The sequence below is a fragment of the Nannospalax galili genome, unplaced genomic scaffold (genome assembly GCF_000622305.1).
Source record: "Nannospalax galili isolate Female #2095 unplaced genomic scaffold, S.galili_v1.0 scaffold355, whole genome shotgun sequence".
In the NCBI taxonomy this organism is placed as follows: domain Eukaryota; kingdom Metazoa; phylum Chordata; class Mammalia; order Rodentia; family Spalacidae; genus Nannospalax; species Nannospalax galili.
The window spans coordinates 304,377-323,022 of NW_008336848.1; the positions used below are offsets into that span (position 1 = coordinate 304,377).

General features: G+C 37.8%; 1 protein-coding gene across 2 annotated transcripts in view; it reads right to left on the minus strand.

Annotated features, from left to right (window-relative positions):
- Window positions 1-18,646, minus strand: part of Tbc1d23 (TBC1 domain family member 23) — a 65,981-nt gene that overhangs the window by 40,866 nt on the left and 6,469 nt on the right. For both annotated transcript variants that reach the window (XM_017797668.2, XM_008831245.3), the window contains exons 2-3: window positions 4,365-4,476; window positions 1,278-1,383 (exon numbers count right to left, since the gene is read on the minus strand). In XM_017797668.2, coding sequence (XP_017653157.1) covers window positions 1,278-1,383; window positions 4,365-4,476 — 218 coding nt within the window. The remainder of the gene's footprint in view (window positions 1-1,277; window positions 1,384-4,364; window positions 4,477-18,646) is intronic.

Consider the following 18,646-nt stretch of genomic DNA (forward strand, 5'->3'; position numbering starts at 1 on the left):
CTGACTTTTTTGTTGTTTGTTTGAGACAAGAGTCTTCCTGTAGCCCCGGCTGGCCTGGAACTCACTTTGTAGACCAGGCTGGCCTCAAACTCACAGAGATCTGCCTGCCTCTGCCTCACAGCTGCTGGGTTTAAAGGCATGTGCTACCATGCCCATACTTTTGACATTTTTGGTCTTTGGAACAGAGTATGTTGCTAAGAGGCCCAAGGGCATTTTGACTTTTAGCTAAGAAACTGGCTACTTTTCTTTGTTTTTTTTAACCCTAACTGCCTAGCCAATTCCTACCTCCTATCTATTCTTTTTTTTTTTTTTTTTTTTTTGGTCTTTTTGAGACAGGGTCTCCCTGTTGCCCCAGCTGGCCTGGAACTCACTATGTAGACCATGCTGACTTCAAACTCACAGAGATCCCAGAGTCCTTCCAAGTGCTGGGACTAAAGGCATGCGCCACCACTCTCAGCTGTTCTACCTCCTATTCTTATCACAGCATCCTCTGAAGAGGTTACCCAACTTGCCAATAGGGAATCGGGATACAGACCACTCTGGCTTCTTCCATGCTGTCCTAGTTTGTTCTTCATTGCTGTGACAAAATACTCTAACCAATACAAACTTGGGGAGGAAAGGGTTTATTTTATCTTATATATCCCGGGTCACAGTCCATCAGGGAGCCCAAGGTAGGAACTCAGGGCAGGAACCTGGAGGCAGGAGCTGGAGCACAGGCCATGGAGGAACACTGCTTACTGGCTTGCTCCTCTGGCCCCTGCTCAGCCTGCTTTCTTATACAACATAGGCCCACCTGCCCAGGGGTGGCACCACCCACAGTGGGCTCAACCCTCCCACACTACTCAACAATCAAGAAGATGACCCACAGACATGGCCACAGGCCAGTCCAATGGAAGCACTTCCCCAATTGAGGCTCCCTCAACCCCGGTGTGTCAAGTTGACAGTAAAGCTATCCAGCACACTTGCTGAACAGAGATGTAGGGTGAGGCATTTGGGGTACCCTTCAGTGGGTCTAAAAGAGTATCTAAAAGACTCCCAAATTGCATAACTTTTTTTTAGGGAGAAAAGAAAGTCCTTGACTGTTGCCTAGGAGATGTGAAAGAGAAGTAAAGGCAAGAATCGTTAGCATAAGTTCTAGACAGGGAATCAAAAGCATCCTTCTATTGCATTCCTCCTCATTTTTCTCTTGTCTGCCAAGGCTGGATTCGAGACTGATGGACTCAGGATTTGTTTTCAGGCACTTTGATAGCTGTTGGAGTAACAATTATAAAACTCACCAATAAACTCCAGGCACTCTTTATGAATAGTGTCCTGCTCCGGCAAGTCTAAAATTCCATCCCACGATGCCAAACTATCGCCTTTTCCTGCAACATTCAGAGCAATCTGGAAGAAAGATTTTCAAAAGCAGCTAGTGTCATTTGTTATTTTGCTTTGGAAAATATGCTAAATTAAGGAAAGCAAGAATTAAGGAATAATAACAAAAGACTACAAAGTAAAGAATCTACACTCCACCAAACACCAAACCCTAGCCACATAACCAACAGAATTATCTTAAATGCTCCTACATTAGATTTTCCTACTTCATGCTGATTCAGTGGGTAGAACAAATTACACAAAATATTTGTATATTTACACACGACTTCAAGACGTCTGTTTTTTGAAATGTAAAAACTAAGAACATAATATTGCCAAAGGAAAACATATACCTATGCCATGTACAATTTAAAATTTTTACAAAAGAGCTAGGTGTGGTAGCACACACCTTTATTCCTAGCATTTTGGAGGCAGAGGCAGGTAGATCTCCATGAATTCCAGGCCAGCCTGGTCTACATAGTGAGTTCCAGGCCAGCTAGGGTACAGGCAGACCCTGTCTCAAAACAAACAAAAAAGCCAACAACAATAAAACTTAATGAATTGAGAAAATATTATTATTTTTGTAAGTTTTTTTAAAGTATGTATAATAAAAACAGTATTTTTAAATTTCACTTTTTGGGCAGTGCTAGGGATTGAACCTAGGGACCTTGCACATGCTGGGCAAGCACCCTACTACTGAACTATACCCTCAACCAAAATTATCATTCTTTTAATTAAGACTCAAATGACAAATCAAACAAATGCAACAGTAGGTCCTCTAGAATTTGAATTTCAGGCTGGGCATGGTGGTCCGTGCCTTTAATCCCACCACTCAAGAGGCAAAGGCTAGTGGATCTTGAGGCCAACCTGGTCTACATAGCCAGCCAGTGCTACATGGTAAGACCCTCTCTCAAAAACAAAATATGTTGGAGAGATGGCTCAGAAGTTAAGAACACTGGCTACTCTTGCAGAGGACCCAGGTTTGGTTCTCAGCACTAACAACCACCTGTAATTCCACTTCCACAGAGCTAATGCCCTCTTCTTACCTCTACCAGCATTGCACAGAGATGATGCGCGGCGCGCACACACACACACACACACACACACACACACACACACACACACACATTCATATACAATAAAAAATTAAAAAATTTTCAATGTCATAGTTCTAGATTTTAGTTATTATGCCTCCTACTGCAATATAAATATGCTCCTGAGGATTATCAGCATCTTAGAAATGAAATAATAATAATAATAACAGTAAATAATAATAATAAATCAAGCCAACAAAAATTTATAAATTTGAATTTTAGCACATCACCTATAAAAAATACACACATAAGACAGCTGAATAAATTATTTTTGACGCTAAAGAATTACTCTTTTTAGACAGCTAATGGTTGATGGGGAAAGGAAGAACATTTTCTTCATTATGTGTAGCCACTGATAAGATTATTCATGTTCTTGTAACTTTAACAAAACTCATTGGGTCATCCCCTGTCAAGGAAAAGGAAAATGGGAGGGAAAAAAGACATGAAAATAGACCGAGGACTAGGTGTAAAGAGGAACAGGATCAGCAGGAATGGGAAGGGGACAAGAGAGGGTAATGCATAGGTGAGTATGATTAGAATTCATAATATATAGGTATGAGAAATCACATTGAAACCATTATCATGCATAATTAACAGACATTAATAAAAACATAAAAATTATTTTCTTCTAAGTGTCTATATGGTTTTGTGGTTACTTTAAAGGTATCTTTCAGACTTTCATATTAAAGTATTTAATGTGCTACCAAGGACTTCCTTTAAAATAATCCAGCATAGGGGCAGGAAGGACAGGATGGGAATACCAGTCAAACAGACTGGCCAGATGCCGGTAATAGTTAAAGCTGGCTTACAGGTACTTGACAGTTCACTGTACAAGTTTATATATTCTTCTGTTTACATTTCTGTAGGAGATCATTTAGGAACCTATGTACAGTTATAATTCCATTTTATTAAATATATATGAGCATAGGAGAACAAATGAAAAGATATAGCCTAGGCATTTTATGTGATTTACCTACTGGTAATAGCAGATGACATTTATTTTATCCATTGTGCTTATATATTACATGCTTTCACAAATATCTAACATATCTTAATTCAATTTTTTAAGGAAAAAATCCAACTCCTTCCCACCCCTATCAGCCCTGCCTCCACTCCCTACCTGCTCCTTTCTCAGATTTATGACTTTCGGTTTTGTTGTGTGAGCATCTCTGTGACCACTGGATTGAAACTATCCACTGGAGCCTAGTGGGGTTCCCAGTGGCTACACAATGGAAGATCCTAATTTCCCCTTTACCCTACCCAGAACTTCTCCATAGGAAATAGTTCAGCAGTGAAGGGTAGGACTCCCCAAGTCCCTCTTCCAATGGACCCATTCTTATTTAGACCTAGTACAGTCATCTTTGATTGCTGAATGTTCATGAAAAATAATAAGACTCATTTGTCAGGCATGGCGGTAGCCACCTGCAATCCCAGCACTCAGGAGGGTGACAAAGGAGAAGTCCAAGTTAGGCAGCGATACCCAGCAAGATCCTATCTTAAACAAAACAAAATAAAAACAAACAAAACTCTGACATACCCTAAACCAACAGTTGAAAGAGTAACATAAAGCAAAGAAAAACTCTAACCCCAACACCCAGAGACATATTCCTTTTTTTATGGTTATTATCATTCCGTATGTTAGCATGTATTCTATTTTAATTACTGCTTGTATTTTCCCACCTAGTTCCCCATTTCATTAAATAAACTTTATAAAGATTAAAGTCATTTCTAATAGCTATAAAATATTACTATCTTAACTACTATTATTAAATATAGCAAGCACTACAGTAACACATTTTATTACTGACAAATTTTCTAGATGCAGCATATTCATAAAAATATTTTCAGAGCTGAAAATAAATTTTATAAAAAGTATTTTTAATTGATTACACTTTACTTATTTAAATTTCTAGTTACCTTCCAAACTTTGGCCCTTAAATCAGCTGGTAATGGTCTCCCTTGAATTATATTTCTCAAAGTTTCAAGATCACAACCTCCTGCTTCCAGAGCTTCTTCAAGATCTTTTTCCCTAAAAAAGAAGTCCTATTTATTAAAACAATTTTTGACTCATCTTTCTTCTTATTCAAGACTCATTCATATGCACAGCCCATTTAAGGTTATGTCTGGGACAGAAAAGTTCTCAGCTGTCAAAATACAATGTCATTTGTACAACTGGATTTCAGGAGATGAGAGTTCTGGTTTCACAGGCAATTTATTGTGCGCTTAGTTCTAAAAGGTATGGTCATCAATTTTATCAGATTAGAGGAATTTTAAATAGAAGATAGCACAAACTGGTCAAAAAACACTGTGAAATCAGAGACAAATCGTAGAAACATTCATTCCTGGCAGTAGAAATGGCTACTGCATGATACAGCCTTCACCACATGCCAGGCACTATTCTAAACATTTTATATGTATTCATTTATTATTTGTTTGTTTAGAAGTAGAATAATGTACCCCAGGCTGGCCTCCAACTTGAGCACCTATTCCTCCTCCCTCCATCATCCAGGTGCTAGGGTTAGAGGAGTATGTCACCATTTCAATCTACCTGTGTTCTTTTAATCCTCACTACAATGAGGTAAAACACATCACTGTCTACAGTTACAGATGTAAAAAGTGATTCAAAGAGGTTATTGTGGAGACAACTGAAGTAACCATTTAGTTATATTAAAAATCATTATTCCTACAAGAGTTTAATGGGCTATTGTCACATGTCTATAATTAGTAGTAAAAGCCAGGAGTCAAATTTTAAAAAAAGACTGGTTCCCAAATTCATGCCCTTAACATTATGCTAAATAGTGGCAAAAAGGAAAACAAAAAACCATAAAAACCAGGCAAGAATTCAAAGCATTGCAGTTTGAGACTATGTAGTTCACAAGTCTATCAACCTTATGCCGAGAGCAGTGCTTGACTTACAGTAAGTGTTCAATAAATGTCAGAGTAACAAAAAAAAGGCTGTTATATTTAACTGTTATATTCAAGCAAAATGATAATACAACATCATCAAGCAAGTTTAGGAGGAAAATCACCAGTTATATCCAGTCTTCTGTGTTTGAGGAGAAAGGTATGAAATTAATTGTATTTTCACTGTACATGATTTAAGTTTAAAAAAAAAAAACTTCACAGGATGAATTGTTTTATTGCTATTAGTCTGTTAAATTAACTCCCTAGGGATTTCAAAGGCTGAAGTTTTAGCTATTTACTATTTCAGTATATATTAAAAATCTCTAAAAAATGAGCCAGGCATGGTGACTCAGGCTTTTAATTCCAACATTTGGGGGGCAGAGGCAGGCCAGTCTCTGTGAGATAGAAGCCAGCCTGGTATACACAGTGAATTCCAGGCCACCTGGAGCTACAGGGAGACCCTGTCTCAAGCCCCCATCCGCAACCTGTAGAAATGTTTTAAACAACTTTCTAACTCAGAGAGATAATTTCTATCATTCTCTGAAGCAGCTTAAAGAGAAGGTGAGGCCACCAGAATGAGGAAATCAGAATGCTGTCTCATTTCTGTAGTTTTAAAGAAAATGAATGACTCTGTTCCCCATTCTCTGAACAATTTATATCTCCTCTATTGGTAAGATTCGAAGATTTTAAGTGAAGTTGTTACTCTCTTAATGGAAAGGAATTAAATGAAAATATAATCACTTGGGGCACAATCAACAGAAAAGGACTGATCAACTGTGAAATGCTCCCTAACAAAGTTATTCCAAAGTTTTATGAGCACACTGAGACATATTTTGTTCTTTTGCCATATGGTTACCCAAAAGCTGGAAGAAAGAGGAATAGAATGAAATTTTAAGTTTACTGTTGTGATTCTAAGGCCTATTAAGATTGGAGTTTGTCTAGTCCAAACAAAGTTACAAGAAAATCTATCAGAATTTGAAGAATAGTTTGTAACTGTGAAATTAAGAAAATCTAATGCATCTTTTGTGAGTAATATCATATTTTTAAGGGTCAAATGTGTAAATGAAATGAGGAAAATACCCTCTAATTGAGATGGGCTCTTATCACATAAATGAACTAGAATTTTTCCAATTTTTTAGTGCAAAACCCTTATTTTCTTTTTGAAGTAGCTTCACCAAATCTCTTACTACTCTAGACAACAAAGCGAATATTTGGGGGCAAAATGCCCAATCCTCAAAGTACTTTTTGAATCATAATAGTGTACAAGCACATTTCTGTTGACAGAGCTGTTGGATTCTTTGATGCTGTCCCTGTGGGATACTAACCGGTACAACCATTAACAAGTACTCCTATAGTGACCCAAAAAATGCTACACCTGAAGTAGTAAAAGATACTTCTCACAAACTTAAATAATTAAAAATAACATTATCTTCTGAAGGCAAAGTTTCCGTTTTCAGATTTCCAACTTACAAAGGTGTTTACAAAAGTAAAGAGCTGAAAACGGTGATGTTAAATAATTCACAGAAGGATCAAGAAGAGATAGGAACTCTTTAGTACTTAGCTCTCAAATACTTTTCTTCTCCTAAATCAAGTTTCAACTTTTGAACAAGCAAATATACAAAGTAAACTGCACGTCTTTGGGGTTTGAGTGGGCAGACTGCCATTTTCTCAGTATTTTATTACAAGCAACTTCTTACTGGCCCGATAAGCTACAAATGTATTAGACATTCAGACAACATCTTAAAATAGAAAAGTACAGGCTTTCTTCCTTTATTCTAGTAAGAAAAATAATAGTTTCCTTTGCTCAGAAAGTCCAGGACACAGCAAATACACAGCTTTGTGGTTGGAAATAAAGAGAAAACTACCTCCCTCTAGCTCTATAACAGATGTTAGAATATAGCAAGTTACTTCAATGAGATGGGATTAATATGCTTGAAAATATAAATAAAAGCTGAGTAAGGAGGCTTACACGTGTAATCTCAAGACTCAGGGGGCTGAAAGGCAGGAGCTCACTGGAGTTCAAGGCGAGCCTGGGCTACACAGTGAGCTCCAAGCCAGTCTGGGCTACAGAGTGAGACCATGTCTCAAACAAAACAAAACAAAACAAAAACCAAAAATAACAAAAGAAAAACTCCAAAAAACATAAAGAAAAAAGGTAGTAACTATCATCTAATAAAATGCAATAAAATTTCTGTTATCAGATGTTTTATGGCAAAATCATCAAAGCACCGTAACTCAAGCTGCTTTAGAATTACAACCAAACTAGATTTATATAGAATTAGTTAATGTTCATATTCAAGCTATTAACTGAATTAGATTTTCTTCTTCAATCACATGGTAACTTGGAACATATGGAACATACGTACAATTTTAAAGGAGAAAAAAAGCATGAATTTTCATCCACTACCAAACTTAACACGCATTTCCAATGCTTATAGGATTAATAAATTCAAAGGGAAATTCTAATGATTGTTTTCAAAATAAATCCCTCAGTGAATCATATGAAAACTATAACTTTAAAACAATTACATTAGATTTGTTGTACTCCTAACATTAAAATAAGTGACAGAATATCTCCCACTAGGAAAAAAAATAACTATAAAGTTTTTTTCTAAATTGTTTTCCTCCCAATTAGGTTCTAAAAACTTTTCCTCATAATTTCAAAATTCACAAAAACTGTTTAATTATACACATTCTTCAAACAGAAAATGAAACAATACTTACACTGCCTAATGTTAACGCATATTTATGTGTAAAGAAGCATCCCACCCACCAGCCCTTCCCAGCAGCCCCTCTTCACTGTCCCCAGCCCATGGCAACCATTCACTCATTTGCTGTCTGTGTTTATCTCTTTGGACTATTTCACATAAATGGAATCATGTAATACATGGCCTTTATGCCTGGCTTCTTTCACTTAGCACTATGTTTCAAGGTCTATTCAAGTGTTGCAGCTATGTATCAGTGCATGATTTACTGCCAAATAATGTTCCACTGCATGAATATACTGTATCTTATTTATCCACCCACCTGACAAGTATCACAGATATACACCATTTATTAAAAGTTCATATTCAGGATGATTATTAAAAAAATAACAAAACAGAAGATGGTGTTAGTGAAAAGGTGAAGAGACTGGAACCCTTGTGCACTGTGTAGGGATGTAAAATGAAGCAGTCACAATGGAAAACAGTATGGTGTTTTTTTTTTTTTAAACAGTAACAAAACTACCATATGATCCAGTAATTCCATGTCTGACTACACATAGCCAAAAGAACTGAAGACAGGAATTTTCTTTTCTTTTCTCTTCTTTCTTTTTGTTCTTTTTGACAACAGGGTCTCCCTGTAGCCCCAGATGGCCTGGAACTATGTAAACCAGGCTGGGAATTCACAGGAATCCGCCCTGCCTCTGCCTCCCAAGTGCAAGTACTGGGACTGAAGGCATGTGCCACCATGCCTGGCTGAAGACAGGAATTGTAAAGATACTTACACATTCTTGTCCACAGCACTATTGCTCATAACAGTCAAAGGCTGGAAGCATCCCAAGTATCCACCATGGACAGGTAGAAAAATATAAAAAAGGGATATATCAAACAAAGTTATTATTCAACTTTTAAAAGAAAGGAAATCCTGGCACATGCTACAACATAAATGAATCTTCAAGACACTACACTAGATGAAATAAGTTAGTATAAAGAAAATACTAAACAACTATACTTAGACCTGGTACCTGGTGTAGTCAAATTCATACACAGAGTGCATAACAGAATTTCCAAGGGCTGAGAGAAGAGACAGTAGGGAATTATTTAATCAATACAAAATCTCATCTTTGTAAAATGAAAAGAATTCTGGAGACTATTTACTTAACATTGTTAATGTACACAGAAAAATGATTAAGCCAGGCATGGTGGTGGCATGCCTATTGTCCAAATATTTGGGAGGCTAGATGCAGGGAGGGAGACTCAGAAGTTCAAGGCTAGCATTGGTCACATAGTAAGTTCCAGGCCTGTTTGAGCTACATGAGATCCTAATTAACCTGATGGGGTTCAGAATCACCATGGAAACATAGCTGTGGGTGTGACTATGACTCTGTTTTCACAAAGGTTTAGCTGAAGAGGGAAGACACACCTTGGAAGTAGTTGGCACCATCCCATAGGCAGTGAGTTCTGGACTGAATAAAAAAGAGAAGGTGAGCTGAGTACCAGCATTCATCTCTGCTCTCTGACTGTGGAAGCAATATGACCAGCTACCTCATCCTCCTGCCACGGGCTTCCCTACCTTCAAACTGTGACCCAAAATAAGCTCTTCCTTTCTAATGTTTCTTTTGTCAGGTATTTTGTCATAGCAATGAGGAAAGTAACTAATTCAGGTGATAAATTTTAATGTTAGTACAGCTTAACACGATTTTTAAAAAGTCAACTGGGAGCTGGCAAGATGTCTCAGCAGGTACTGGCTTCACAAGCCTGGGACCAGAATTCCACCCACAGAACCATTTGTTTTATAGAAGTTTCCCCCCAATTGAAATATTCCCTCTAGAAGGGAAGAGGAAGCTCATGCCAGGAGGTTAAAAAAAAAAAAAATCACATCAGGAAAAGCTGGAATTTGGAGCATGATTGGGGAAGACACCTGACATCAGCCTCTTGGGAGACAGAGGCAGGCAGATTCAGAGTTCAAGGCCAGCCTAGACTATGTATCGCGAATTCCAGGCCAGCCAGAGGTACACACTGAGACCCTGTCTCAAAAGAAAAAAAAAAAAAAAAAAAAAAAAGATCTTTACCTGAACAGTTACAGTGTCAACAAGCAAAGGACTTAAGTTGTTATTCTAAAAGTCACACAGCAACCACCAGACAGAAGTTCCAGAGAGAGAGAGAGAGAGAGAGAGATTGATTTCCACTTCTATATGTTTATAAGGTCCTGGACATTACCTATTCCCTCCATAAAGCCATTTTTCTCCTTCCTTCCCTTTACAGTTCGACTTGATGAGAATAGTAATTTTCATACATTTCTACTTAGTTTCCTCATTAAGAACCCATTAGCCATCAGCCACAGTCTCTTTCCTACTCACGTAACTCTGCTGTGACTTTCTTAACTAGTCTCCTTCAGAGCCTCCTGTACATTCCTAACCCATATTCTAAATTCCTCCCTTTCTGCCAGAAATATTATTTTATTAAAACTTCAGGTAAATACATATTGAGCATCTACTACCTACTAGCCACCTTGCAAGGAACTTGGGACACAGAGATGGCTATTGCGAGATTCTAGCCCAAGCCCTGTTCTCTAAAGCCTGCTGAACTGAGGTGGGAGCAGCTCTTTCTGGCTTGTAATTTACTGACATTTTTAGAACACATAACTATGAACACAGATTAAGCTATGATAGTTCAGTAAATATACATCATGCATACATCACTGCTAGGCACAAGCCTCTGACCAATGGTTATAAATCTCTAAAATAACCAACCAACCAGCTATAAGCACTAACAAACTACAACTGTAAGCACAACACAGCCACATTCATGGCTGCATTTCCTATTGTACAGCTCATGAGACCTTAGCACCCAAGCTTTTTCTGGACTTATTTTGCTACTATCAATAGCATGTTACAAATTATAACTATACCAAAATTCCCAAGTTAGTCCCTGAATACTCTTTGTGACAGTTGGCAGAAATGAAAATAGGACAACTTTCTTACAGATTTACTTGTATAGTAGATGTGGATAGAGTTCAGGGACCTTAATATGCACTGTATAATTTGTTATTTTTAAATGCTAATCTCAAACCAGCAACCTTCTACGTATTTCCATGCTGGCATATTCAGAACAGCCCTTGAGAACTATCTTTTGAGGCCATAACTTACTAACTGTAAAATCCTGACATCTGGGTTTCTGTCAGAATAAAATATAATTGTTGGGGCTGGAGAGATAGCTCGGCGGTTAAGAGCACTGACTGCTCTTGCAGAGGACTGGGGTTCGATTCCCAGCACCCACATGGCGGCTACGAACCGTCTTTAACTCCAGTTCCAGGGGAATCCAAAGCCCTCTTCTGACCTCCACAGCACTGCACGACATGGGTACACTCACATACATTGAAGGCAATACATTCATACACATAAAATAAAAATAATTTTTAAAAAATTAAAAAATACATATATATAATTTTTAAGTATTTTATGGAATTATATATTTGTATGCCATAGGAGAAAATACCACATTCCTGAGCTTAAACATTTAATGAAACTGTGGTTAAGATTAAATCTATAAAAGCAGCCCTGGGATATTCCCTTATCACAATATAATCCTCTCCAGGTTGTGTGTTTTAACCAGGATCTTACACTAGAAAAGAAGATGCTGAATACAGTCTTCTTGGTTCCATAAGCCAAACAAATGTGATAGCTACGGCGTCTCATCAAAAAGCAGTGCAGGAAGAGATTACCAAAATGCAATTCTGTAAACAAGAAAAATTAACTAGAAATGAAATAAATGCTGTGAAGTCTTTTTCAAAGATTTCTTTTTGATCCAGAAGCCATGTAGATCAAACTATACCAAATGGTGCTCCTTCCTCTTCTAACACAAAACTTAGGAGTTATTACCTGAGGAGTAGGGCTTGATGGCTACACACCTCTAATCCCACACTCCCAGCACTTGGAGGCAGAGGCAGGCGGATCTCCACAGCCTGGTCTACATAGGGAGTTCCAGGCCAGCTGGGGCAGCAGGGAGACCCTGTCTCAAAAAACAAAACAAGAATTTCTAATAGTTACATGTGTAATGTTGAAATGCGTTTGCTGTAGGACTTCCCCTACAAAACTGAAGACAAATTTCTGAACTAATAACAGTTAATTTCAGATTGTTCTAAATTCTTTCCTCTTCCATGCTTTTATAAGGTAAAAATCCTGAACATGTTCCTTTCTATAGTATGAGATGACTTTCCAAAACTTAAAATTTTCAAAATTACAGCCAGTTATTAATTGATTAATTTATGTATGTATGTATGTATGTATGTATGTATGTATGTATGTATACTTGCATGTGCCAAATGAGTGTGGAGGTCAGAGGACAACTTCCAGGAGTCAGTTTTCTCCTTCTACCATGTAGGTCCTAGGGATCAAACTCAGGTTGTCAGGCTTAGCCACAAGCACCTTTACCCTCTGAACCATCTCACCAGTCTATTTTCTTTAAAGCTTCTATTTATTTTATGTGTATTATTGTTTTGCCAGCATGTATGTAAGTGCACCAGTGTCGTGCAATGCCTGTGGAGGCCAAAAGACCAAGCATTGGATCCCCTAAAATTGGAGTTATGGACAGTTGCTTACTGCCATGTGGGTGCTGGAAACCAAATCTAGGCCCTCTGCAAAAGCAGTCAGTGCTCCTAACTGCAGAGCCATCTCTCCAGCCCAATCAACCCACCTTAAAGCATACAGAAATATATGTTTTTGACCAAAGAAGTTTACTTGGGAACTAAAATAGAGTATTTATGAAAAAATGGCAAAAGTCAGTCGAGCCATTACCTGTATCTGTTATAAATTTCTACTTTACCCAAAGTATAATTTTAAAAATATTTTAAATTTATTTTTCTTTTATGTGAATGTTTTGTCTGCATATAGGTAGATACAATGGCCGTGGAGGCCAGAAGAGAACATCAAATCTCCTGGAACTGGAGTTATGGACAGTTGTTAGCTTCCATGTGGTTCAAGGCACCGAACCTGAGTCCTCTGCAAGAGCAGCCAGGGCTCCTAACCACTAAGCCCCGAAAGTATAATGGTTTTTAAAAAATTACCAATATTATTATTCTTGAAATCACCATTTTGAAAAACAAAAGACTGCTGAAAAGAAGCAACATTTTGTAACCCCTGGACAGTTTTTTCCAAAGACACTTTTCTGATAACAATCATATCTTAACAAAGAATCTATATGCCAGATTTACTTTTTAAACCAGGATTCCAACCATTGATCAAGATTTCTCTGATAAAAAGTTCTCACTTATCTTCATGTTGGTTATTAAATCTTATAGGAATTTACAAAACAAACTTTAGGAATTTCTGGTATTCACTGCGTATGATGGTTCACATCTGTAATCCAGTAGTCAGAAGGCTGGGGCAGGAGGGCTGCCACAAGTTCAAGGCCTGGTCTATATAGTGAGTTCCAGGTCAGTCTTTGACACAGACTCTGTCACAAACCAACAAAAAAGAATTTCTGGTATTCAACTGCATACCTGTATGAGATGGGCACATCTTTTTAGGCAGCACTTTTACCACTTTTATACTTCAAAGAAGACTAGGAGTTAGACAACTCAGTAGATAAAGATGTTTGCTGAACAAGCCTGAGGAACTGAGTTCAAATCTGGAACCCAAATAAAGGTGTAAGGAGATAACCAACTTCACAAAGATGACCTCTGACCTCCACTCGTGGACCCTCCTCACAATAATTAAAAACAAACAAACAAACAACAGGAAAAAAAAAAAACAGGCCAGGCATGGTGACGTATGCCTTTAATTCTAGGCAGGCAGAGGCAGGTGGATCTCTGTCAGTTTGAGGTCACCCTGTTCTACATAGTGAGCTCCAAACCAGGAATACATAGTGAGAACCCTGTCTCCAAAAAAAACCAACCAACCAAACATGGGCTTTCTCTAGGAGTCTGTTAATATGTGAAATATATAAATACAATCAATTTTAGAAAGAACACAGGACTTGCAGTAGGAGACAGGAATTTAAGTGTAAATTTTTCATTAACTGAATTCATCATATGACCACTCTAACTCCATCCTCTCATCTCTAAGAAGGCAATAACAGCAATTCCTGACTTCTTTCTCAAAGAGCTGCTGTAAGATCCATATTATGCCTGGCATCATGGTACACGCCTTTAATTCTAGCCCTTGGGAGGCAGATGAAGGTGGATCTCTGTGTAACGGAGGCTAGCCTGGTCCACATAGTGACTTCCAGGTAGGCTGGGACTAGGGAGACCCCACCCCCCCAAAAATACTATTTTATGTGTGTGTGCATATGTATGCATTATGTAAAAGGCAAAGCTCTATACAAATGAATAGCACTTCTTATAACTCCTTGCTAAAATTCTTAAATATCGCCTACTATGACTGAATCTGGAATGTTCCCTCACAGGCTCATGTTTGAGCACTTGGTCCCCAGCTTGTGTTGCTCTTTTGAAGCATGTGGAATCTTTCAGAGGTGGGTCCTGGCTGGTGGAAATATGTCACTAAGATGTGTCCTGGGGACAGGCCTCTGAAGGTCATACCTGCCCCTGGTTCCTCTGTGGTCTCTGTTTCCTGGCTAGCCATGATGTGACCAACCACCAGTGCAGATGCCTGTCACCATGGACTAAGGCTGCTCCAGCTGCCATGCCTTCCCCACCACAAACCCTAAGACCCTCTGAAAATGAGCCAAATAAATCTTCCCTCCCAAGTTGCTCAGTATTTTGTCAAAGTAATTATGAAGGTAACTAATGCATAATCATAACAACCAGTTTTATATAACTACATTAAAAGAGGACATAGTACAACATTTCCATATAACTATTAAATGCAATGTTACCTAAAGGATAAGAAAAATTCCTTTAGCCTTCAAGAAAAAGAAAACTTGAAACAAATGATTCAATTAGTCATTTTATTGTTAAAAATTTTTAGTCTTATTATTGTGTGTGAAAGAAACAGACACACACAGACAAAGACAGACAGACAGACAGACAGACACACACACACACACACACACACAGAGACAGTCAGACAGACAGTTACAGAGACAGAGAGAAAGCACACAAGTACCATAGCACGCATGTGGAGGTCATAGGACAACTTTGAGGAGTTGGCTCTGTCCATAGCAGGCACTTTTACCTACAGAATGCTCTCTCCAGCCTGCCATCATTTTCTTAGCTCAGGTTAAGAGATAAGGCAGACCCTTAAAAACTATTATGTATATAGATTTAAGAGTTTTTTAAAAATATTTATTATTTTTATTTTATGTGTATGAGTGTATTGCCTGCATGTGTGTAAGCGCACCTGTGTCATGCAATGCCTGCAGAGGTCAAGTGAGGGTTTTGGATTCCCTGGAACTGGAGTTACAGACAGTTGTTAGCCTCCATGTGGGTGCAAGGAATCAAATCTGGATGCTCTGCAAAAGGAGCCAGTGCTCTTAACTGCTGAGCCATCTCTCCAGTCCCTCAAGAGTTAATTTTTTTTTTTTTTTGGTCTTTTGGAACAGGGTCTGCTTGTAGCCCCCGCTAGCCTGGAACTCACTATGTAGACCAGGCTGGCCTTGAACTTGCAGAGATCTGCCTGCCTCTGCCTCCCAAGTACTGGGATCACAGGCCTGCGTCATCAAGCTGGGCTTCAAGAGTTAATTTTTAAAGTGTTAATTACTGTTAACACTTTACTGTTAATTACTGTTCCTTTTTTTTTCCCTATAAGAAACAATACTGTCTTTTGAACCTAAAGTAAGGGACTCACTGACTTTCCATTGGTAATTCTCAATCTCTAAAAGAGTAATTTGGAACTCTACCTGTCTCAAACACTATACGACAATCCTATTCTGCTAGGCACATAATTTCCTAAAACACTAGTATTTAGACATCTTCTGAAGGTAATTTCGTGTATAATTCCTTCTGACAAAATGATGAAAAATTAAAGTAACCAACAAAGCACTAAAATGCACAGTTCTAGTTTTAAAACTTTTTTTTCCCAAAATCTTCCCAGCAGCTTGAATATAAAGAGTATTCAGTGAATATTTGCTAAGCCACGAATGCTTTGCTAAACTATTTTGCTTTCTGATATACAAGAGAGGACACTGTCTTTGGTTTTTAGCAAACAGAAGCACATTTCAGCATTATGCAGCAGAAATGCTTTGTCAAGCATATTTTATTAATTCTGTTCAAAATACTCCTATTCATAAATTGGCTGCATATTTAACAGTGCTCCAGTTATCTGAATTGCTTCTCTCAGTTTCCACAGTAAATGCACTCGTTCCCCTCTCTGCACTGAAAACATACAGATGAAAATGAATTAACAGAAATGTTCTTAGACCATGAAACCCACCTACTCACCCTATCATGTGCTTACCAAAACATCTACAAAATCTGAGCAGTGAATTATATTTAGAAATTACCTTGGGGATGGAGAGATGGCTCAGCAGATAAGAGCATAGACTCCTCTTGCAGAGGACCCAGGTTCGATTCCCAGCACCCACATGGTGGCTAATAGCTGTCTGTAACTCCAGTTCCAGGGGATCTGACACCCTCTTCTGACGTCCATGGAACTGCACAGCATGGGTGCACTTTCACACAAGCAAGCGATACACTCATATACATAAAAATATATTATTTTTTTTAAAAAAGAAATTACCTCTAAAGGGGGGATTAAGAGACAATAATGGAATACATGTGACATGAAAGCAGAAAAAAGACTATTTGGGGGCAGGAAGGAAACCAGCAAGGGAGACGAATAAGAACAAGGTATGATATATATGTACAGAAAGAGAAATTACCGTTAAAAATAATAAAAAATTATAAAATCTGGCCTGGCATGGCAGCGCATGCCTTTAATCCCAGCACTGGTCTACACAGGGCATTCCAGGCCAACTGGGACTACAGGGAAACCCTGTCTCCAAAAGAACCTCCCCGCAAAAGTTATAAAATCTGAATTGCAATTACAATAAAAATTTTGACATAAATGACATTAACAAAATGTAATTCTCATCTTTGCTTGCCCTAATTATTGTTTACAAATATCAAACCACAGTCAATAACACTTAATTAAAAAAAATAGTTCAGGTTTTCCTCTCCATTTCTTTTTTCCTTTTGTTTGAAACAAGGTCTTGCAACAACGTCCAAGCTAGCATCAAACTGTTGGGCTCAAGTGATTTTTTTCCACCTCACCCCCGAGTAGCTGAAACTAGAGACGTGTGCCATCTCAAAGGGCTTCTTTTTTCTAAGTTACTATCTAGCCTGCCTAGTCTTAGAAGCTGTTACTGCTCTTCTTAAACAAAGGGTTCATTTTTCTTTAATATTGAACACTTTTTTATTGATTATTCATTTTTAAAATTGTAGTCCCCAGTCCTTAAGTAATATTTTAAACCTTTACTCCTATTCTAATGAATTTTATAAAATGGGGGGAGAAGAGGAATAAGGTTGGGGAGAGACAGAAAGGAGACTGATTCTATTGTTCTAAAAATAGTTCTTATTCACATCTTAAATTGACAACATAGATGTTTCTTTAAAGAATTGATCCTTCTACAATTTTAAGAAAAGTTAAGCAATAATTGAACAAAATTGAGCAAGAAATTAGAATCATGAATTAAAAGTGAATATTGAGTAAAAATTCAAATTAAGTAAGTTCAGAATATTAACAATTATATAATTTAAAAAATTAGTTATGGGGCTGGAGAGGTGGCTCAGCAGTTAGGAGCACTGACTGCTCTTGTAGAGGACCCAGGTTCAATTCCCAGCACCCACATGGGGGCTATGAGCAATCCTTAACTCCAAGTCCAGGGAAGCCGATGCCCTCTTCTGACCTCCGCAGCATTGCATGATGCAGTGCATTCACATACATGCAGGCGTTAAACTCATACACATAAAATAAAAATAATAAATAAAAAATTTTTAAATTAGTTATGACTTTGGATCTTTAGGAATTATTTTAGAGAGAATTACTCAAAAAATTAGATCATATGTACTAACCTAAGGGTGGTTCCTTCAATATATCAAGAAGGATATTACCAACCTTTGAATTTTAACAATTTAACTTTGATTTTTATCAATCCAAATTCTCACAATTTATATTAATTTTTAAAATGAAATTTAAATTTAAATATATAAACATTAAAAAAAAAAGGATTTCATTGTACTCTTTGAGCTTACATGACTGGCGTTCTAGAGAGCTAGGGAGCTTAGTTTCTGATCCACCTCAGCTTTCAAAAGAACTGAGCATTATATTAGTCAAGTATTAGCTCACAGAAAAACTAAAGTTAGGTCTTTTGTATGAAATGTCAGCTTGGTATGCACTGTTCATGATTGTACAAAAGTCTGCATTTATTTATTCACACATACACTCATCCAACAAACATTTACTGAGGTAGGTGCTATTAGTCACTGCCCTTGAGAAGTTCACTATCTAAACAGCAATGGTTGGGCAAGGGAGGTGGTTCAGTGGGTAAAGGTGCCTGCCCTCAAGCCTGAAAACCTACATTGAATACCAAGAGCCCATATGTTAGAAGAAGAAAATCTATTCTCAAAAGTTGTCTTCTGACTTCTACAGGCATGTACACACACACACACACACACACACACACACACACACACAC